General features: G+C 53.9%; 8 protein-coding genes across 8 annotated transcripts; 4 read left to right on the top strand and 4 right to left on the bottom strand.

Annotated features, from left to right (window-relative positions):
* Positions 1 to 3,567: 3,567 nt before the first annotated feature.
* Positions 3,568 to 4,612, bottom strand: ASPACDRAFT_41601 (uncharacterized protein; the record flags this gene model as incomplete). Its single annotated transcript, XM_020200967.1, has 2 exons — positions 3,568 to 4,284; positions 4,349 to 4,612. 2 exons carry the CDS (start codon positions 4,610 to 4,612, stop codon positions 3,568 to 3,570), a joined length of 981 nt encoding a protein of 326 aa, XP_020057679.1.
* Positions 4,613 to 6,888: 2,276 nt separating this feature from the next.
* On the bottom strand, positions 6,889 to 7,808 carry ASPACDRAFT_41600 (putative GPI anchored protein; the record flags this gene model as incomplete). The annotated part of the gene is made up of 3 exons (XM_020200966.1): positions 6,889 to 7,378; positions 7,438 to 7,510; positions 7,583 to 7,808. The coding sequence occupies 3 exons, from the start codon at positions 7,806 to 7,808 to the stop codon at positions 6,889 to 6,891; spliced, it is 789 nt and encodes a 262-aa protein (XP_020057678.1).
* Positions 7,809 to 9,671: 1,863 nt separating this feature from the next.
* Positions 9,672 to 12,020, top strand: ASPACDRAFT_115983 (putative amino acid permease family protein). The gene is made up of 2 exons (XM_020195952.1): positions 9,672 to 10,243; positions 10,389 to 12,020. The coding sequence occupies exons 1-2, from the start codon at positions 10,090 to 10,092 to the stop codon at positions 11,840 to 11,842; spliced, it is 1,608 nt and encodes a 535-aa protein (XP_020057677.1). The 5' UTR covers positions 9,672 to 10,089; the 3' UTR covers positions 11,843 to 12,020.
* Positions 12,021 to 12,883: 863 nt separating this feature from the next.
* ASPACDRAFT_26575 (uncharacterized protein) lies at positions 12,884 to 13,711 on the bottom strand (the record flags this gene model as incomplete). The annotated part of the gene is made up of 1 exon (XM_020199431.1): positions 12,884 to 13,711. The coding sequence occupies one exon, from the start codon at positions 13,709 to 13,711 to the stop codon at positions 12,884 to 12,886; it is 828 nt and encodes a 275-aa protein (XP_020057676.1).
* A 1,379-nt stretch (positions 13,712 to 15,090) lies between these two features.
* ASPACDRAFT_26504 (uncharacterized protein) lies at positions 15,091 to 16,311 on the top strand (the record flags this gene model as incomplete). Its single annotated transcript, XM_020199427.1, has 2 exons — positions 15,091 to 16,116; positions 16,153 to 16,311. The coding sequence occupies 2 exons, from the start codon at positions 15,091 to 15,093 to the stop codon at positions 16,309 to 16,311; spliced, it is 1,185 nt and encodes a 394-aa protein (XP_020057675.1).
* A 506-nt stretch (positions 16,312 to 16,817) lies between these two features.
* ASPACDRAFT_41596 (5'/3'-nucleotidase SurE) lies at positions 16,818 to 17,843 on the top strand (the record flags this gene model as incomplete). The annotated part of the gene is made up of 2 exons (XM_020200965.1): positions 16,818 to 16,998; positions 17,113 to 17,843. The coding sequence occupies 2 exons, from the start codon at positions 16,818 to 16,820 to the stop codon at positions 17,841 to 17,843; spliced, it is 912 nt and encodes a 303-aa protein (XP_020057674.1).
* ASPACDRAFT_77106 (uncharacterized protein) lies at positions 17,821 to 19,191 on the bottom strand. Its single transcript, XM_020204877.1, has one exon. It carries the CDS (start codon positions 19,116 to 19,118, stop codon positions 17,931 to 17,933), a length of 1,188 nt encoding a protein of 395 aa, XP_020057673.1. The 5' UTR covers positions 19,119 to 19,191; the 3' UTR covers positions 17,821 to 17,930.
* A 1,129-nt stretch (positions 19,192 to 20,320) lies between these two features.
* ASPACDRAFT_41594 (uncharacterized protein) lies at positions 20,321 to 21,220 on the top strand (the record flags this gene model as incomplete). The annotated part of the gene is made up of 2 exons (XM_020200964.1): positions 20,321 to 20,679; positions 20,773 to 21,220. 2 exons carry the CDS (start codon positions 20,321 to 20,323, stop codon positions 21,218 to 21,220), a joined length of 807 nt encoding a protein of 268 aa, XP_020057672.1.
* Between the last annotated feature and the right edge of the window lie 16 nt (positions 21,221 to 21,236).

Genomic DNA, 21,236 nt, shown 5'->3' with positions numbered 1-21,236 from the left:
GACGGGAGGCAAACAACTCAGGGCTATCCTTACTACAGTACTTTGTACTAGGTAACTTACCTCATCAGGAGTCCTTTGCCTCGAGGCTGTGTGTGTACGTGCATTCAGTATGTGAGTGAGTGCGTATCTGGACTGTAGACTGTGGAGGAGGGGGAGAAAGGGAGGGGAGAAGGAGGGAGGGATCGGGTGAAAGTGGATCGATCGATGATGCACAACCGTTGAAACTTCTCAGCTCCAAGTGGACAACAAAGGGGATCTAGACCTGATTGGTATCCATGGGAGACCTCGGGTGGACCCGTGATCGCCTAAAGGGGCAAAGGTGGTTATGCCAAGTTGTCCGGCGGCCGAGTCTCGGGTCCGAACAATCGTTGTTCGGCCGGAGGGCAAACTGTTTGGAAACTGTTTGGATGTCCTTTCTGCTACCTACGTGCACTCGTGCAGTGCAGTGCAGTCCATGCACTGTACTGTCCACGGAGTATCAGACTGGCAGATTCTGCGTGCAGAGTGCAGACGTTGCAGGGGAACGAGCATGCAGCGGCGGAATTGATTTTTTCCCCCGAGGCCTGTTTTGTCCTGGATTGATGCAAATCGTGTCTCTTACCCCTTTGAGGTGTTTTTATCCGTCATCACAACAGAGTCAATCTGATGCAGAATCTTTGCTTCTCCGTTATCATGGCAAGCCCTCCATAATCCACAATGCTGCGACCTGGCACGCAGCTCGGTAGTTGTCAAAGGGATCATGTTGAATGCTCTTCCGTAGTCATGCCTTAGGATTCAAGGACATCGATGCCCGGCGGAAATTGGCCGCAACAACCCGTTCTGCTTCGCTCTACGCCCGAGGGTGCTGTGATACGTACAACTACACGAAGCCCTCAGTCCCAGTCCGGATTGCAAGGCAATCTGTACGGAGCAGGATGGATGGAAATCTCGACTAATCCGAAACCCCCTCGTACTTCATCTTCTTCGCCTACACGAGTCGGGAACCGATCTGTATCACATTGGCAGGTTAATATATCGATCCATCCACCAATGGTGAGGCTACCATTGACAATTCGCCCCTGCGGTGCTTTTGCCCCTAGTCCGGTGCCCAACTGGTCGAGGTAAGGTACTGGCTGTACCTAGTTACAATTCTCTCCCTACCCTTCGTTTTACTGCCTGCGTAATCTTCAATGATGACCCATTATTGTCGTGGAAACATCCTTATGTCCATGGTGGAATATTCAATGCCATACCTATTTGTTACTAGGTATTCTTCCTGATTCCTCTTTCAGGCGAATGAGACTCGAGATGATTGAGCATTATTCTTCCGGGCGGGAATCAACTCCTGATTTAGATCACGGGGCACACAGACCAAGGCAAGTGGATCGGTAACCGTCCGAGTGGAGCAAGTCTAGAGTCTAGACAAGATGGCTGCCTTTATGACCAGCATGTTATACCTTCGGTTCAAACAAACACACACACACACACACCCATATATGACGCACGCACAAAAACACAGCCGAAGCGGAGTCAGCGGAAAATTCATATCGATCGTCTGAGCTCGATGATATGAAAGGCCTTGTCTATGCTCTGCATTATTCCTCATCTTGCCCTTCCTAGTGACATAATGATAAGCAGCCCGATGATGAATGTGGTGTCAGGGTGGATTGCAGTGACGTCTCGGAAGTCCCGAGTCGGAAATCATTTTGAATGACGGACTGCTAGTAGTGACCCCCTCCTGCCAGATCCTGATTAGAACTCTGAGAGAGAGGGGCTCGGCTCCATTCGCGCGGCAAGGTACCAAGTCCCGTGCCTACGCATCGAACTCGTCACTTTTGACAGTTTCACTCCGGAACCACCAACTCGGCATGGACCACACATAGAAAAGTTAATTAGTTCACAAACATTACTTTATTTGGTTAAGTTAGGTAAGCTCAGCGATCAAGTGAACTTGGAACTAAGCAAGCAAGCTACCCAACTAAAGCTCAATTGACGAATGAATCAACCTCGAAATCTCCGGCATGCAAACACGGCCCCTCCCCAGCAGTGCGGACGGACGCTAGTAAATTTTTCGGCATCCAGCACTGGAGAAATAGCCTTGTCGAGTTAGAGTAAGGTTCAGGTCCCTCCACAGCGGATGCGCCTTCACTAGCCAGGCGGACCGGATGCCGGATCCCAAGGGTTTGCTGCGATGCCACCCAGTGGTGTGATCCGGCATCTCCAGAACCCTTGAAGCTTCCTCGTTAGTTTCCGACTCCCCTCCTCCCCTTCCCAAATCTGTAACGTGAGATCCCCAACCAAATTGAAGCCTCATTATTTTCGTCCCCGTCGGAAGAAACCGTCAACCTTGTCTGGAGATAATAGAGCCAACGTTATCCCAATCTGATACTATTGTCCGAGCTGCCTGATCGCCTCGTTCCCGTGGCTCAGATGTCGTGTTGCCAGCAGCTGACTAGTATCATGTCCCTTCGGTTCAGGTGCTTCCGGCACACGAGATGGTCATGATACGAGAGATGCAAGGCAGAGGCATCGTCTTTGAGCATACATTATCCCCTTTGAGGATCATCATAACTACTTAGTAGTTACTGACCACAATTTTCTTTATCCGGACGAAAATCGGATATGTCAGTCGGGGTGTCAGCCCTATGCCCCTCTACTACCACTCACAGGCAACACAAAACCTATTCCAGAATTATGCGCTGCGTCATTGACCAGTGCTACTCTGGCTCCTAGCGGCAGAACAAGGTTAGACTTTAGCTTCACAACGCCAGCTCAGAACGGTAACCCCGCAGTGCAGCCACCCGATTTTTTCTCTGGCTAATCTTACTACAGAGTTTAATCGACTAGGCACGGGAATGGGTATGAGATCAGAGGCAGCTACAAGATCGCCCGCCAGCAGATCCAATCTCGAGATCTCAGCAGCTTGTCTCAGGCTCGTCTTTGGCCTCAGTCTGCACCCAGCCAGCTGGTGCTTAGGCAAGACAGGTGAAGTCAGACAGTGGCCCGGAATTCTTCTCAGGGCCGGGATCATGCCTCACCTCCCACCCAGAGGGCTAGAGCTAGGCTACGTTTCGACATCTGCAAGCCTCGACCGTCATCGAGTTCCACAAGCACTGACCATCACCAGATTTAGACCCGCGGGTCCGGTCCGGACTGCCTAATGCCTGTTCTCTACGTTAGATCTGCCGTGCAGGTCAGCGCACTCCGGCTCTGGACCACCCGACGGCTGGTGTTGACGTGGGGGTAGTGCCGTGACAAGCTGCCGGAAGAGATTATTCCCGCCTGACGGCAAAGGCGGTCGGTTGTTGTTCGCGGGGGAGGGGGGGGAGGGGAGGAGGATCTTCGACCCTGCAAGCAAGTCACGAGCCCACAGAGGGGGGTCACATCCTGATAAACTCTGTATCCTGTCTGCAGGGTCAAGTGCCGACCGAGAAGAACATCGGCAAGTCTCGTCGCCGTCGCGGGTAGCGATCCAGGGACCGAATCTTACCCGCCATTTACCCCGCTATGCGGAATCGAGCGGTCATTATGTGCGTCATCGAGATTCTTGCGAGAAATATGATTTTATTCTATTTCGAAGAATTACCGCTAGTACCTGCGATCAGCCAGCGACACGCTACCATCACACAAAGCCTTGACCGTGGTCTCGAAGCTTTCCGGCTCGCGACCCAGGATTTGGCCCAGGAGCGGCGAGACGACAGCCGTCTCTCCGCGCCGAATAGCATCCCATGCCGTTGCCCACTCCCTCGTCAGATCAATCCCATGATAAAAGAACTTCTTCCCATGCTGCGGCAGCTTGACATAGTCATCCATGGAGATCTCCCGAATCTTGAGGGGTTTCCCGACCTGCCTACCCAGGATCTCGACCGTCTCCCGCAGCGAGATCTCCCGCGGGCCTGAGAGCAGCAGCACGCGGTTCAGGTACGGAAAATCGCGCGGGCTTTTCGTGTAATCGACGACGAGCTTCGCCGTGGCTTCGCCCAGCTCGTCGCGCTTCACCCAGGTCACCCCGGGCCCGTCGCCGGCATGCGGGATGGCCACCTCATCCGCCGGGTGGTGGGGATTGAACCAGCTCGTGTAGATCGGGAACGACTCCGAGTAGATCCCCTCCCGCACCGCCGTATAGGTAAATTGAGTACTGGATGATGAGGACTGTAACTCTGCCAGATACCGTTCCGTCTTGAGGTGTGCCTTCATCACGTGCGCCACGCTGCTCGTCTCCAGATCCCCCGCAAATCCCAGCGACGAGTAGAAGATGTGCTTCACGCCGCTGCGCCGCGCCGCGTCGATGGCGTGTTTATGTGCCTGTCTCGGCCTTTAGCTTAGGTTCCTCCAGGATTTGTTTACGTAGAAAGCAGAGTCAACATACCTCGAACCGAAACTGGATCTCAATCGACGCATAGGAAATCAACAGCAGCACATCGACCCCGTCGAAGACACGGTCCAGGGTGCTCGGCTCCTCGTAGTCGGCCCGGCGGACGGTCGCCCCCGCGCGGGCCAGCTCGGCCAGGTGGTCGTTGTCCGGCTTCCGCGCCACGAGGATCAAATCGGACGCCGGGACGAGCTTGACGAGATGGTTGATGGTGCTGGTGCCCAGGGCGCCGGCGGCGGGGAAGACTCCGATCGTGGGCATTTTTAGGGGAGGTGTCGATGCGATGACGTAATGCGGCGCGGGTGCCTTTGGTGGTGTTGAGAATGATGTGGGACTAGAGGATGCCTTTCACAAGGATAAGCTTGAAGCAGGTCTTGGAACCCTTTGGGATTTATATCAACCAGGCCAACAGATTTGTCAGAACTGGCTTTCCCTGAGGCGTGGGTGAAATCTTGTTGTTTCGGGTGAGCGGGTGCCAAGATGTCAAAAAAAAATTGATCTTGCTGGGGATCGCTGGTGCAGCTTACAAATCAGTCTTTTGCGAAGGTAGTATGAACTTTTACGAATACATGAATTGCGATCTCTTTCCGTGGGTTTTGCGTCGACGCTGTGGTTATGAAGACCAGTATGCTGTCTCCATGCGGGAATATATTTTGGGTCGGCGTTTTGTGCACCACCGGAACTGATGGTCTCTACCTATGTGAGGGTTGGCAGACTTGCCCGAGAGGAGAAGTACTTGAGAACTGAGAAACAGTCTAATCATCACATATCTTCTCATCAAACGACATCACCAATCTTCAGTATAGTTCAAGCATGATTGTCTACATTGGAGCTTGACAGCACGCCCAATAAATGGCCAGCCAATCATGTGCAATTGACATTAACAAAAACACCCATATTTTCGCAATCCTCTGGAGTCAACTACTCAGTATATTGATACATAGTACTGTGTAGATAGTTTCTACAACATCTCCACTCTCCACTGACGAAACAACAAGACCCAGAAATCCACTTCTTGAGACGCGCACACCGCCAGTTGTGCCGCCGACCATGATGCTGTCTGTTATGAGATCGCGCTGTCGGCCCGGCAGAAATGTCCAGAAGCGTGGAAGGCGGTAAGCGATAGTTGTTGAGTATTATTGTTATTCCAGAACTGTCTCTGCTGGCTGTTAGCTCAGGATTATAAGAGAAGTCTTGGCAAGGTTCCCATACTACAGAATGCGCTAGTCCTGAAAAGGGAGATTCGAGATGTGGACCATGGTTTTGGATGTCGATCTACTTATTGCTAGGTATAGGTCTTCGATGGAGGATGATCGATGGCCTGATTTGTGTTGTGCACATACTCAGTACTTGGAGATTTGTTTTATAGTCAGTTATTAAAGCTACATGAGTCGTTCCGCTGTGGTAGTAACTTATCTGGGGCTATGACTGTAAAATTATTCTATTGTCCCCGCCGAGGGGCTACCTTACTAGGTAGCTGTTCTCGCATGCCATACATTCTTAGAGGCCGAGTGTAGACAAAATCAAGAGACTACTCGGTTGAACACAGCACCTGATTGAAGTTGCAATACTCTGTGTACGGGCCAGCATCTGAGATATACCCACAACTCGCTCATTGATAGCAACGTACGCTTCAATCTATCCCATCGTCGACGAACCCTCGACCCTCAAACCACCCTACCTACCAAGCTTAACATCCCGTATAACGCATTTATGTACGCAGGCATATACCAAACAGCATGCATATAAGCCCAGAAACCCTCATCCCTAACAAGTAAAACAACCCCCATCGGCATCACGTGCATCTCCCACCACCGAAGAACCAAGTACCCAAAATAGATCCAGCAAAGCCACCACCCCAGTCATCTATAGGTAGGCCACAGCTCCCCTTTCAGTAAGAATGCCCCTCCTCATCCCATCCCTCGCACAAGCCACAAACCCACCGACCCTTCCGCATCCACCCGGAGAACTATTCCGGGGTGGGTGGTCGATCATACGACCCTTAGGTTAGGTGCCCCGTTCGGAGAGCTCCGTACCGTACCCACACGGCTACACGGCTACACGGCTACGGCTGCACCCCCTGACGGTCTTTGTGCTCCGCCGTGTCCTACGGATGGGACTGGGGTTTTGGTTGTGGCGCTGTCCTTGTGAAGTTCAATGCGGTAGGTAGTATGGGCCGATCTGGATTGGGGTGTGCTAAAGATGGAGGGGTGGGGCGATCGGCTTGCAGGATTTGCATTAGTTGCTGTAGGGATGTTGGGTTGTGTGTCCCGGGGATGGGGTGGGGTTAGGGTTGTGGTGGCATTTGGTGCTTGGTTTTGATGGGTCATGGGTATGGGTGGTGGGTATTGTGCCTGGCTGCTAGCTATAGGGGGCTGGGGTGTGTAGAGTGGGTATTTGGGTGGTATTCTTTTTGAGGGGGTGTGTGGTACAGTAGGTACATTGAACATGGGTTATGCTATACTCATGAAGGGATGAATGGTGGTGAAGAGAATGAGGGCTTCTGGCGAGGGATGGTGATTTGTGATAAATGGAATCTAAAAGAGATACCAGGATGCGAGGGCTGCTAGTCCGACGAGAGTGGCTATTTCCCGGGCTTGGGAATGGGGTATGTCGGCACTGTTGGGGGATTGGGTTTGTGCGGGTGTGGTGGATAGGGCTGTGGATAAAGAAGAGGAGGTGGAGTAGGAGGAGGAGGAGGAGGAGGAGGAGGAGGAGGAGGAGGAGGAGGAGGAGGAGGAGGATGTGCTCGATGCTGGGCTTGCGTTGGTTGCTCCTGTCGCTGCAGATGTTGAATCCGTCTGCGATAATCTGCTGGATGAGGTGGAGGATGGGAGGGCGGTGGTTGGTTCCGAGGTCGGTTTGGTTTGTGCTGAAGGTGGTGTAGTACGCGTTGCGCTTGACGCGGTGATGGACGAAGTCGATAAAGAACTTGTCGCGGCTAATACGCTAGCTGTCGAGTCGCTCAAGGTGGCGGTGCTGTAAGGAGTGTGAACGGTGATGCGGGTGGCTTCGCCGGTGCAGCCGCTAGGATACCAGGTTAGGTTGATGCGTGTTGGCGAAGATGACTAGTGAACGAGGCATACCCAACGAAATTGTCACAGCATCCGATGAACACATTGCCGTCGAACTGGCACCGCGCGCCCAGATCGCATCCAACTGTTGTGTCGGTCAGTCATCCATAGTTCCATGCGCAACCAGAGGACTGCTCATTGAGGTATGGGATCTTACATCCACCTTGGTCCAGACCACAACAATTCCAGGAGCACCCGTCACCACAGCAGCTGCCTACAATGCATCGGGTGCCGTCCGAGCAGACTTCCCTCTTCGTAAGGCTGCCCGCCTCAGGCGGCGAGGTATCTCGTTTCAGGACAGCGGGCGGGAGGTTGGCGGTGGCCATGCATTGTTGGAGAGATCCGAGTGTTGCGAGAGCAACAAGGCCTCTGCCGGTGGCCATAGTGGTAACAACATTAAGTAGAAAAAGGGATATGCTCAATCGAAGCTCAGGGCAGTCGCATGTCATGAATTGTTTATGTGATGTCTATATAGCACTATAAGGAGCCGCTGGCCTTCCTGTCATACGGCGACCATGAGCCATCTCGTATTCCCATTCTTGGCACTGCTGATCAATGTGTGGACATGGTGGTTAGCTTCAACATTTGAGTTTTGATTAATCTCCCCGCCTTTTCTCAGATGCTCGATCATTGTCACTTTGGGTGTGGACTGTGCCATGGCTTGACCATGTGAGATGGCACTGGGTGTCGGAGGATGTGCCTTGGGGAAAGCGGGATGTGGTGTCTTAGGGACAAGTTGGGCGGAGAGTAGCCTGACTTATAGCAAGACTCGACCAACGTAGTCCGAGCTCAAGACCTGTGACTCACACCGTAAGTTGACGGTGGGTGCAGTGCACTGGTGGTTTTCTGACAAAGGGTGAGCTTCCCCCGTCACTCCTTGGTCATCATCCCATGACTGGTCCTTTGCAGTGGTATACCCTGATATTGAGAGCTCGCCTAAACAAGATAGTTAGCGTTGAACAGACAGCATTTTTGATTATGAATACATCTGCTCAGCTTCATCTGCCCTTCATGTGTCCAAGAGTGTGAACATACCTCAGTGAACATAGCTGAATCGCAGTGGAATGGCTTTGGGCCTGCAATTTAGTGTTCTATAACAAAGGAACCAGTGACACAGATAAGTTATGGGTTCACATTTCGAGTCATCGCAGCGCAGAGACAATGTTATCGTTTGATTGAGGAAGTGTCGAGGTAGCCAGGGGCTTTTGTTAGGTCCACTGCTACCCTGCCCAGAAGTACATGCTGCTCTGAAACGCTAAGGGCAGGCAGGGAACCTCACCTGGCAGTTATCGCCAAGCGTGAAAATATCCCGCTATCCTCGGTGTTTTGGACCTATCATCTAGCTCGTTTGTGCTGCAACCTAAACCCGCCATTCCGGTGTCGGATCTTTGATTCCAGCTGACAAGCGGCCAGTGTCCCTGGGCCGCTCCGATCGTCCTGTAGCCCAACCCCGCATTTCGACTCTTCTGAAGCCTGGAAATCGGGATATAGAGTTTGAGACTAGTCTCGCACCATAAAAGCAGGAGGTTGTTGTAGATCTTGGGATGCCTCGTCAAGGTGGATGTCGACAAGGTATCTGGGAGATGAACCAGAACCAGATGTCAAATGATCAATTGAGCTCCTCGTATCGCTCTCATCACAATGTGTTCAACTATGGCTATAGTCGGAGGAAGCTGGTTCACGGAGGAGATAACAAGCCATGGATCCGATCGACAATCGGTTCCCCGGACGGACTTATCGCCACCGCGTGCACTTGCCGGATCGGGATTAATGATGATGCTGAGGAGTGTCACAGGGAGCTACTATCTTTGGTTCGAGGGGAAGCTCACGGGACGGCGCTGCTGCAACCGTCAATTATGACAGTCAAGGTTGGTAGATAGGGGCAAATCTTCCACTGTCATGGATCCAGTATTCTCCAGGGAGATTGACGTATTTGTTTACCTCGGAAGAAGACTGCCGGAGGGACTGATGTCATTTCGAGTAACCATCGGGCAGGTTAGTCGAGGGAGTAGACGAGATACAGCAGTGTGATGCAATATCCATCTATGCAAAACATCTGTAGTTCATACACTTTGATCTCGAACCGAATAAGAAATATCTGGTTCAAGCATTGAAGGTATGACAGCCCGCAAGAGAATGAAAGGGTGGATGGGGTCAAAAAAGTTGCCAACCCCACTTGGGAAGTCCTGCCGAGCCTTAAGCACTTCTTTTCCCAAGCCAAGCCTCTCTTTTTCCCCCCCGCAAATCTTTAAAAAAAATTTCGCTTATCACCAACTTATCTTTTTTGTCCACTCACGCAGATCTGAGTTATGACCAATTACTCAATTCATTGATTATCTTCCCCTCCCAGACTCGATAACTTCTTCCCCATTACCCATCTAGTTGTGCTGCCTGGCCCCCCTAGAATGCTCGCGCCGTGAGGGGAAATAACCCGAGGACTGCCACACTTTACTGCTGCACCTTTCCTTCGCTTGGTTCATATATCAAGCACCCCTCAAGACATCTCACAGAGTGTGACTCTTTCCTCAGTCAGCAGAAAATGGACAGTTGGATGAACTGCCTCTCCCCCGAATACATTGCGCTATCTGTCGGTTGACAGTACTGTACATCCAACCAATCCATTGAATACAACAACAATCATTTTTCTGCAAATCTCCCTCCCGTATGGACGTGGAAAACCCCGAAACCCTCAAACCGTTCCACTCGGGCGATCAACATGCCCAAGATGCCAGCGACCTCGCCGCGATGGGCCATGACCAGGCCCTGTCGCGCAAATTCGATATCTGGAGCATGCTCTCCCTAGCCTTCTGCGTTCTAGGTGTGTGTGTGTGTGCTTTCTTGCGTCACTTGTTCACTTGGACAATGTGGCCGGCCGGTCCTTGTTTTTCCGCTCCCGACCCACTTGCAAACTTAGCCGAGAGAGAGAAGAAAACCCCATGAACTAATTCTGAGGCACCAATCAGGCACCTATTCCACCTTTGCTCAGGATCTTGACAGTGGGCTTACCAATGGAGGTCCCATCTCCATTCTGTGGGGTCTTGTTCTGGTCACCGCATGTAATTTGTGTGTCGCTGTCTCCCTTGGGGAGCTGACAAGTAGTATGCCCACGGCCTTGGGCCAGGCCTACTGGGTCTTCCGACTCTGGGAGACCCCATTGGGTCGCTTTGCCTCGTACATGTGTGCGTGGATCAACACCTTCGGGTGGTGGACCCTGACTGCCTCGCAGGTGGCCTTTATGACCGAGTTCCTGCTGGGGATGAAGGTCCTATTCGACAACTCGTGGGGCGGCGCTGGCACGGGTTGGCTGGAATTCGTCGTCTACATCGGTTGCGTCCTGGTGCTGACGGTGATAAACCTCCTCGGCTGCCGGAAGGAGAAGTTCCTGCCCTGGCTGAACAACTTTGTGGGAGTGTGGTTCACCGCGCTGTTTGTCATCCTCTCCCTCGCCCTGCTCATCTCCGTGGGCATCAAGAAAGATCTCACCTTTCAACCGGCCTCGTTTGTCTTTGGGAATTGGATGAATGAGACCGGCTGGGACGACGGGGTGGTGTGGTTCATTGGGCTGGTGCAGGCGGCGTACGGACTCACAGCTTTCGATGCAGTGATCCACATGGTGGAGGAGATTCCGGCGCCGCGCCGCAACGCCCCGCGCGTGATCTGGCTTTCGGTCCTGATGGGAGCGATCACCGGTTTTATCTTCATGGTGGTCTGCCTGTTCTCGATCCAGGACGTCGACAACGTCATCAACTCAGCGACCGGCCTGCCCTTCATGGAATTGATGCTGGAGACCGTGGGGCTGGAAGGCGGCGCCACCCTCTTGGCCTTGTTCATCTTCAACGGCCTCGGACAGGGCATCAGCATCCTCACCACCGCCTCCCGGCTAACCTGGGGCTTCGCGCGCGACGGTGGCCTGCCCTGGAGCGGGTATCTGATGCACGTCGACCCGGTGTGGAAGGTGCCCGCGCGGGCGCTGTGGTTCCAGGGCTTTCTGATTGCGCTGGTCGGGGTCCTGTACCTGTTCGCCGACACCGTCCTCCAAGCGATCCTGAGCGTCAGCACCATCGCGCTGACCATCTCGTACGGCCTCCCCATCGCCGCGCTGCTGATCGTCGGCCGCGACAAGCTGCCGCCCGGCGAGTTCCACCTCGGCCGCTGGGGCGCCCCCATCAACTACATCAGCGTCATCTACTGCATCGTGACCACGATCTTCTTCCTGTTTCCCGGCGCACCCAACCCGTCCGCCAGCGACATGAACTGGGCGATCGCCGTGTTCGGGGTCATGCTCGTCGTCGCGGTCGGGTTCTGGTTCCTCCAGGGCCGCCACACCTACCTCAAGACCGAGGACGCGATCGCGACCATGGTCCAGGCGCAGCGGCTGGAGATCGAGGCCGAGCAGACGGAGGAGAAGAAGACTTGAGATTTTGGTGATTGTAAATAGTGACCTAGACCCCCTTGCACATACTGTCTATATCTGGGTTTAAAGTCTGGATCAGATTGACTGTCTATATCTCTTGTCACTGTGTCTATAAATATCCAAACATAAGTACCTTTTGTAACTAAAATCCTCAAGAATCCTGCTTCCCTCAGTTATCCCCCGGACTTTGTATTGTGATATTCCATTTTCTAAAGTGAGTTGGGGGGAATTGGAACGCGGTGCTATTAGAGGGGTGACAGAGACCAGCAATGGTTGCTACCTAGTAGCAACTCTGGTCTCCATCTTTTCAGAGGGGTCAGAACTCCGAAGAAAAGAAAGTGGAGCGGGTGATCCGGGATGACGCTGTGCTAGTAGTGTAGTAGGTACTATCAAGTCCCGCTATAACGAATTCCCACAAGACGAATTCTTGGAATATAGCGAACTTTCACAACAGCTTGATGAACTTTACCATACAAGATTCGCTATATCCCTGTACAACAAAATTCGAAAGACGACCCTTTCTAACACAGAATCCGTTATATCGAGACAATAAAAATGTCTTAAATAGGAAATTTGAAGAAAAAAAAGATAAAAGATCAAAAATAAATGGCTATCCATTAGTCAGCAGATATCAGAAAAATCGGAAAGTCACATGGTTAGCTATTTACACCAAATCGATATAGCGAAAATCCCTGTATCACAAATTTATACACGCGTTACTATTATTATGTTATAACGGGACTTGACAGTATTCCCCACGGGCTGCGGGCTCCCCCCCCCAATGTGCGGTTCGATAATTATGTGGGTCGGAGGTGGATAGAGAGGAATTGATACCGGGTGTACAGTAGTGGGTTTGAAATGTAGCGCGTCATAGCCGTCGCACCCCTTTTCAATCCGAGAGATATAACAATCATCAAAGAATATTCGTTCTCTATTGAATGTACATGGTTGGCTAAAGAAGAGGTGAATTATATACATAGAAAAATGACCTGTTAAACAATCCTACGATGTATCCAGCCTAGCCCCAATGGTCCATCTGTATGTCTATATGCGAAACCGGGGCCCGGCGCCCTGCGTGCGGATGTGGGCGACATCGACGAGCCTGCCCAGGATAATATACTCGAGCTTCAGCTTGATGCTGTAGGCGAGGGCCTTGAAGGTGACCTGGAAGGTGAAGAAGCCGGCCCACTGGATGGCGACGACGGCCAGGTCCAAAAAGACGATGACGACGTTGACGAGCAGGAGCTGGGAGAGGAGGGCGCGCGAGGCGGGGCTGCCGCTGTCGAGGCGGAGAAGGCGGGCGGTGGCGACGATGTAGACGCCGGAGAGGAGCAGCTCCTGGACGCAGAACCAGGTGACCTGGATGCGCTCGATGACCCCAAACCCGAGGGAGATGGCGCCGGAGTCCGGCCGGGCGTTGGTCGCGAACTCCAGCGCGGTGGCGCAGCAGTGCAGCAGCACGCCGTCGACGATGATCAGCCAGAACAGCGCGCGCAGCAGGCGCTGGTTGTGCAGCACCAGGTGCAGCCGCGACCAGAGCACCAGCGACTGGCCGGTCACCATGCCGGCCCAGCCGAGGTCGGAGATGGCGATCTCCAGGTAGAAGTCCGTGGCGGTGATGTCGAACATCTTCAGCAGGTAGCCCAGCCCGAAGGGCAGGATGCTGACCGAGGCGATCAGGAGGCTCCAGAAGTAGGGGCCCGCGTACCGCTTGAAGGTGTTGAAGCACAGCACCAGCAGCTCCAGGGCGTTGCACCACGCCAGTGCGATCAGGATCGGGAACACATACTCCTCGACGTTCGGGTCCCCCAGGCGCCGCTCGAGGCCCGTGGTGTTGTTGTTGCTGGTGTTGCCAGGGATAAATTGGGGCATACGTGGGTTTTTCAAGGCATGCAGAGGGTAGGTGAACGAGGGACTGTGGAAATGATGCGTTAATTAAGGAAGGAGGCGCTGCCTGCCTGCACGATTAGGTCGATTTTGAGATAACGAGAGAATGAAGTTGGGAAAATATGCTTCCTCACTGCCCTGGGGGGGGTTGCAGGAGAGAAGTCGAAGCCAAGGCGAACGCCCGCCCGAGTTAATCGCTAGTGGCCATGCATCGATTGGATGATAGTTCAGGGACTACTTCAAGAAGTGCGTCATGGAGACTGAAAAAAGTAGTGATCGAAGTGAGTGCAATTGGTGGGAGATACGCAGAACATCCACCGGCAAGATCATGGACTGCCAATCGGCACGGAGGATGAAACCGAGATTTGTGACACGGCTTGGTAAGCAGGCTGTCCGCATTGGGCGTAGTGATAAGGTCACGTGCTAGCACGGGAGGAGGATGGCTGCTAACCCTTTTGGGCGAGAAAGCATGGCTTCTCCAGCTCTTCAATTCACTCCTCGTGATGGAGGCATCTCTTGCACTGCTGTCGTACAGCACTTGAGTTTATTCACACCAGTTTCATAAAGAGTATTCAGAAGGCAAATGAGAGCGACAGAGAGACAGTACAAACCTCAGGCTTGAAAGCAGGAAGATCATGTTAACATCAAGCCCGCAACACTAGGAGCGGCCTGAGACAATGCCGTTCACCTTACCCTCACTTTCATTCTGTTACCAGCCTATGCAACTTACTACAGGGAGAGTACCTGGTGCTGAAGCTGCTGGGCCAACTGAAGTGTCACCGATATCTTTATTCATTCGGTGCGAGTTGCCGCAAATGGACACGCATGTGCTCGCCGATTTGCTCGTCAAGCTGTGAGGGATGACGACCGCAGCAATCAAGTTAAGTCTCACCAAAGAATCATAGTGCAAAAGCAAACAACTCGTGATCCGAGACTTTACCAATCAATCAAACAAACCAGACTTGACGAGTTGGAGAAACGGTCGTACTTACCACAAACTGAAACCTCCTTCAGAGCTCTAGTGGATGTATCATCCATGCCATTGGTCACCTGCACCAGTCTTTGTGGCTTGCGGTGAGAAACCCTGCTGACAATGCTGCCATCATGTAGTTTAGTACAACAGTGGTTGGCTATGGGGAAAACCGGCGAAGGAGGCTGACGGTCTGTGCTGGATATGATCTTATCCGCAGTCAACTCCGCACTCGCGCTCCATCTTTCTCCGCACGTCTGACCCCGGATCTCTTCCCCTCAAAGTACCAGCCTCTTCTCGGCGTCTGGAAGGACATTGAGGATTTTCGATACATTCTATCTGTGGAAGACGCCCCAAACACAAACCAGGAGATACAGAAACGACCATCAGAATCATGGCTCCCCCGTTTCGCGCCGAGCAGATAGGCTCGCTGCTCCGGCCCGATGAACTCGTTGCCGCTCGGGCTGCCGCCGGACATCTCGTGTCGTATACCACCGAGCCAGTCCCTGATGCCCTCAGAAAAATCACAGAGGATGCGATCGCTGGAGCGGTCGAGCAGCAATTGCAGCGGAAGGTCCGACCCATCATGTCTGGAGAATACGAGCGAACCATCTACTATTCCGGCTTCTTCGAGCGCCTGCACGGCTTCGAAATTGTCCCGGACGTGCCTGTCCCCGCGGGACTACGAAATGGACTTCCCGTGGTGAACGTCATGATCCGCAACGGGATGACCGCCCGCGAAGCAGTAATCGCCGTCGACAAAATCCGCTACGTTGAGAGCCCGTACCTCGCAGACTGGGAGTACCTGCGGAGCCTTGTGCCCCCGGCAGAATGGAAAGAGTGCAAGATCACCATCCCCCCGATCACCTGGCAGCATCTGCAGCTGCGCGCCGGTACTGCCTTTACCGACCGTAGCCCCTACTCGACGGACAAAGAATACTTTGCCGATCTTGCCCAAGCGTACGCTCAGGAGCTGCGGACGTTGTATGATGCAGGCCTGCGGTCGATCCAGGTGGACGACCCCCAGCTGCTGTATTTCGTGACGGACGAGTTCCGCTTGGGCTGCCGCGCGGATGGGATTGATCCGGACGAGCTGCTGGAGCTTTACATCTGGGCGCACAACCAATGCCTGGTGGGTCGGCCAGCGGACTTGCACGTGGGCATCCATCTCTGCCGGGGCAATATGCCCGGGTCGACCCACATCATCAGTGGCTCGTATGAGCGCATTGCGCGGCGTCTGTTCACGGGACTGGACTTCGATACCTTCTATCTCGAGTACGACACAGAGCGAGCAGGTGACTTCCAGCCGCTGCGGTACCTGCCGGTGGGCAAGAACGTGGTGCTGGGCGTCGTCTCGACTAAGAGTCCGGAGATGGAGTCCCTGGACGAGCTCGAGGCCCGCGTGTACGCAGCGGCGGACGTGCTTGCCCAGGGCCAGGGCCGTAGTCGACAGGAGGTCCTCGATACCACATTAGGGGTGAGTCCGCAGTGTGGGTTCTCGAGCATCAGTCGCGGCCGGGGCATTGGGATGACGGACGGGAAGATGTGGGAAAAGCTGCAGCTGGTGCAGAATCTGGCCGAGAGGATTTGGGGACGGACCGCTGGGGTTCCGTGAATACTAGCCCGGTTCTGCAGGTCCGTGGTCCCGTGCATGCAGGAATTGTGAACAGGCCAGGACAGCCCATGTGCTCAAACAATGAAGCATTGATGGATCGATGGGTGGTGCGGCAGGACCCACTTGCCGTCCCCTTCCATATTCTCCTGAATAGTGACAGACACCTGGGCCATTTTATCTCCGTAGATTAATTGTGCATCATAAACATTATAGCCGAGGAATTTGTCCTGCACGTGGCTACACTGATTGGTGACAGGCAGCACATTCTCGGCGATCGACATGTCGACCTGCTGTTCCTGGCGTCGGAAGCAGAGGGGGAAAATTAACCGTTAAGCTGCCAAAACTTGGCTTTCGAGTGGATAGCTCGGCTATTCTTCCATGGAAAAAGTTCCTGGTATAATGTAGTAGCTGCTAGGTAGCGACGGCACCGCCAGCTATATAGACCCGGCGCCTCGTGCCCCTACCGTAGACACTTTGTGTTTGTGTAGCTCACAGAGTCCGCAATCATGCATTTCCCGGTCGCTAGTGCCCTCGCGCTCCTGCCTCTCTCCGCGCACGCTGTCAACATCATCTCGTCGAATGATGATGGCTGGGCGGAGATCAACATCCGGCAGCTCTACGATTCCCTCACCGAGGCAGGCCATTCGGTCGTGATCTCCGCCCCGGCTGAGAATGAGAGCGGCACTGGTATGTATAGCATAGCATATTCCCCCCCCAAACCTCACAGCGACAACGGAGATACTCTCAAACTCTCAAACCCACCCGCAACTACTCCTATAGTACTAATCCAGTAAACAACAGGCTCCGACGACGGCACCCCGACCGTCCTAACCTCAGCCTGCGAATTCGACAGCTGCCCCGCCGGTAGCCCGGCCTACGGCTCCAACGCGACGGAACCGCGGTTCAACTACGTCAACTCCTACCCGGTCACGTCGATCAAATACGGCATCAACACGCTGGCCTCCACGTTCTTCTCCGGCGCCAGCCCCGACCTCGCCGTGACGGGTCCCAACGTGGGCTCCAACCTCGGGTGGGAGGTGTTCTTCTCGGGGACCGTCGGCGCCGCCACCTACGCGGCCAACACGGCGGGGATCCCCGCGATCGCGTTCTCGGGCGCGACGGGCGAGCAGACGGCGTGGAACGTCTCGGCCGTGCCCCTGTACAGCCAGGTGTACGCGGAGCTGGCGACCAAGCTGACGGATCAGCTGATCGCGGGCGGAGACGCGCCGTACCTCCCCGACAATGTGTGGTTGAATGTGAATTTTGGGGCGGTGACGGATGGGGGTAGCTGCGCGACAGCGGATGAATTCAGCTTTGTGTTGTCGCGGATCCACACGGCGCTGCCGTTGATCACGGCGGATGATGTCGAGACTTGCGGGTCGACGCGGTTGCCGACGGAGACGGCTGTGGTGGATTCGGATGGGTGCTATGTTAGTGTTTCGGTGGGGTTGGCGAGCGATAAGCTTGATGCCAATGCCACCGTGCAAGGTGTGGTGTTGGAGAGGTTGGGCGATTTGTTGACTTGTTTGTAGGAGGGGTAGGGGTTGTGGATAGAGGAGGGATGGAAGTGGATGATTGGGTATTTGTGACTCTATGGTTTTGCTGGCATTTGGATGAATCTAGAAGTATTCGAATGATACTCCCGCGTTTGTGCAGTCTTGTTGGAAAGAAGGTAATGACATCTCGTCCACGGTGTTTCTCGGGAGCTGGATTTGGTTCAGATCGGGGAAGGCATCGCGGGCGGTGGTGACGAGAATGGTGATCTCCGCAAGTAGATCTGCGTAGCGGTTTTCCACGATGTTGAGAACGCGAAGACGTCGGAGGGATCTCGGGAGCCGGTCCGCGAGAATGCCTCGAGCGGAAGCTCCATCAGATGCTGGTAAGAGGTTGGCGTGTCGCAGCGTCACCGCTTCGAGGACTTCGAAGTCGCGCATCGAGTCTACGGGCGCATTGCAATGATCCAGGTTCTGCTCGTCCTCGGTGAGCCAATAGATGTCCTCATAGTACAGTTCTATCGGCCCGGGGGCGTTCAGTAAGGCGTGATATACTTGGTCGTACTCGATGTGCAGACTCTTCAGGGTTTTCCTGAACGGAAGAAGGGCTCGGACAAAGCGCGCGGGGTTGAACGGCACACCGAAACGGATCTCAGGGTACCCGACGAAGATGCAGGCGATTCGCACCGAGATATGCTCTAGCTCTGTGCAGTCTGCGAGCCAGGTGAGCGTGCCACGCGATTGTTTCAATGATCGGATGTCTATCCGTTTGACCGGGCAACGGGCGCAGCTGGCCTCTCGCCGCCCCTCCAAAGGATCATTCCGTCCTCGACCCTCCCACAGCTGGCTGACATCAACTGTTTCCACGGCAGGGAAGTAGAAGAAAGGTGTCAGGACTTCTTCGAGATCGAACCCCTGCTCGCAATCTCGCACCGAAATGTGCCGTAGAAGCGGATAGGGGGAGGTTTCGTCGAAGGGCCGCTGCTGTTTCCCGGCCCTGTACAGAAGATCACAGATGGCGCTATTGTTGTAGAGGCCCACGAATTCGATGCTCTCGAGACGTGTCAACCGGACAAGCAACACGCCCAGCCAGAAGCACCAATCACTGCTTCTCAGCTTTGTGCCCCACCAATCACGTCTGCGCTTGTCCTTGAGATCGAACATCTCATTCTGTACATCCTGAATGAACTCCTGGAGCTCGGGTACCTTTTTTTCGTCCAGCTGGTACTGACGGCGGGGGTGGCGGATAATCGGGAGATGAATCTCGGCGTGGCGCACAAGACTAGCTAGCTCGGGACATCGCCATAGGCGCATAACGAGAGACACATAGCTGTCTGACAAGGGTGGAATCAGTCGGATCTCTGAATAGAAAAGCGGTTGAAGGACGTGGTATAGTCGCCGGGAGCACCGGATTAGGGAACATAGTGTATGCTTTTCGATGAGCTGCCCAATGGAGAGAATGAGCTCGGGTGGTAGACAGTCCATTGGACTGGAGGCACTGAGGTGTCCTTTGACCCTCTAGAAAGTGTTGAAGATGGCAACAAGAGAGGGGAGTGAGAGGCCAAATCGACCTTCCCATGCGGGGTTCCCGCCGCTTTTAGAAGGGGCAGCGCGCCAGGTCCACCTGTCACGGTGGGGCAAAACACCCAAAAATAAAGGCAGGGCGCCTCACTATCCCACCCGCGTGTGGCCTCAGGCTTCATGTTTCTGCCGGCGCATGCCGCTTCAGCCAGAGCTGATAGACAACACCTACCAAGCTTCAGCTCCTGGGTCCGAAAATGGCAGTTAGGAGATACGTCAGGTACCTTCGGGGGTGCCGAAAAGGATGCGCAAACCGGTCTTGTTCGTTATTTGATCATGCGCTTGAGCCTCATCAGCGGCTGTTCATCTGTTTGACCCCATTTGGATAAGTCTAGCCATCAGCAATAATTCATCCAATGTTTTGATGGCAGATTGTGAGCTGTGGAAGGCGTCAAGTGGGAATTGCATCACAGGTCACTTTTGGTCACCTTTGTTTGACTGGGAGGTTTCGCCTCAGCCAGTGGCCCATCACACCTAACAGCATGGCTGAGACACGGGACACTCACCAGGCCGAAGCAAACAGCCTGATGAAGCTTCTGATTGCCGTCCATGGCTTCAGCCCTCGTTTTTTTCAGGCTGACAAGAACATTCCAGGCCATTGAGCGATGGCGTTTGCAGACATCAGGTCTGGATGACGATCTAGCTCATGTCACCTTCCGTGACCTAACTTCCATGCTCCACCAAACAGGCAGAATTCCACAGTGGGATATAGCAGTGGTCCGCCTTTACTGCTAGGTGGCCATTATCTGTGTCATTCTGTTTCCTGCCATATCGTCAGGTTGATCAACACTTCCTTCCTTCTTGCTCGCTCACATCTCTCCTTCGCCACCTTGTCAAGCCAAGCCGCACAATCGAGAAAACCCCGTTGTTAAAACGGCAAGACCCAGACCCCGACGGAGTAGCTTGATGAGCAATCTGACTGACCGTACACAGTGATGGGAAACCCGAATGAATCCTATATCCTAGTGCCCGGCTTTGACTACCACCCCCATTATGCGATCAACCCGGGAGATATCGTCGCCGACTGGCGAGAACCCACTAAGACCCTCAGCAGCCCCACGGAGCCTGCCATACTCGTATTACACACAGACGTCGAAGGCATGTTGAAGAGTGATGACGAGTTGACCACACTTCACGGGCAACTTTGGACGAGATTCCTGCGCTTCGCTGATACCGCTGGCGGTGGTGAAGGCACTGTGCTTGACCCTGCGAATCACTTCTACGAGCGGCTGGACACCATTCATCTACACGATTATCCTACCAATGAGGAGGCCACTGAGCGCAGCTTACATCCGTAAGTACAGAGTGTGATGCGAAGTGGGTTTGGCCGGACGTCAGTGTTCATGATCACGGGCATCAAGGTTGCCGAGGGATTCACGGTGAGAAGGCCTTCTCTCGAGAGCCGGGAGACGAAGGCGACAATAACAGCACGGCTTCTTGGCACGGAAGCAGGCCCGGGCCCTGAGGCTGAGGCAATCATTGTTGGACATGAGCCCGGGGTGGAGGAGTGGCAACCGCCTGCCGACATCGTTTACGCCTATGAGGTTAGCACGGTCCACTTCGAGGAGTGTCTATCGGGGCCCTGCCAGATTCAACCCCACGTTCCTAGGGCCGGGGCCGCTTTGCTGCATGATAAGAAAGGGGAACAGAGAACCGAGACAGCGGACGACTGCGCGGCGTACCTGAAAACTTTGCGAGAGAGGGCAGCAGATGTGTTCTTGGCCGAGCAGGAGGGTTTGCGGGACATGACCGGGGAAATGGATGTAGAGGTTGTAGAGTTGACGGATGGAATAGAGAAGTGCGATGTGGTCATGTTCAACACCGTGTCTAGGTAGTTTGGACTTGAAGCTC

Source organism: Aspergillus aculeatus, assembly GCF_001890905.1.
Source record: "Aspergillus aculeatus ATCC 16872 unplaced genomic scaffold ASPACscaffold_5, whole genome shotgun sequence".
NCBI lineage: Eukaryota > Fungi > Ascomycota > Eurotiomycetes > Eurotiales > Aspergillaceae > Aspergillus > Aspergillus aculeatus.
Note: the sequence above shows the minus strand (reverse complement) of the source record. Positions and strands in the feature narration are given on the sequence as shown.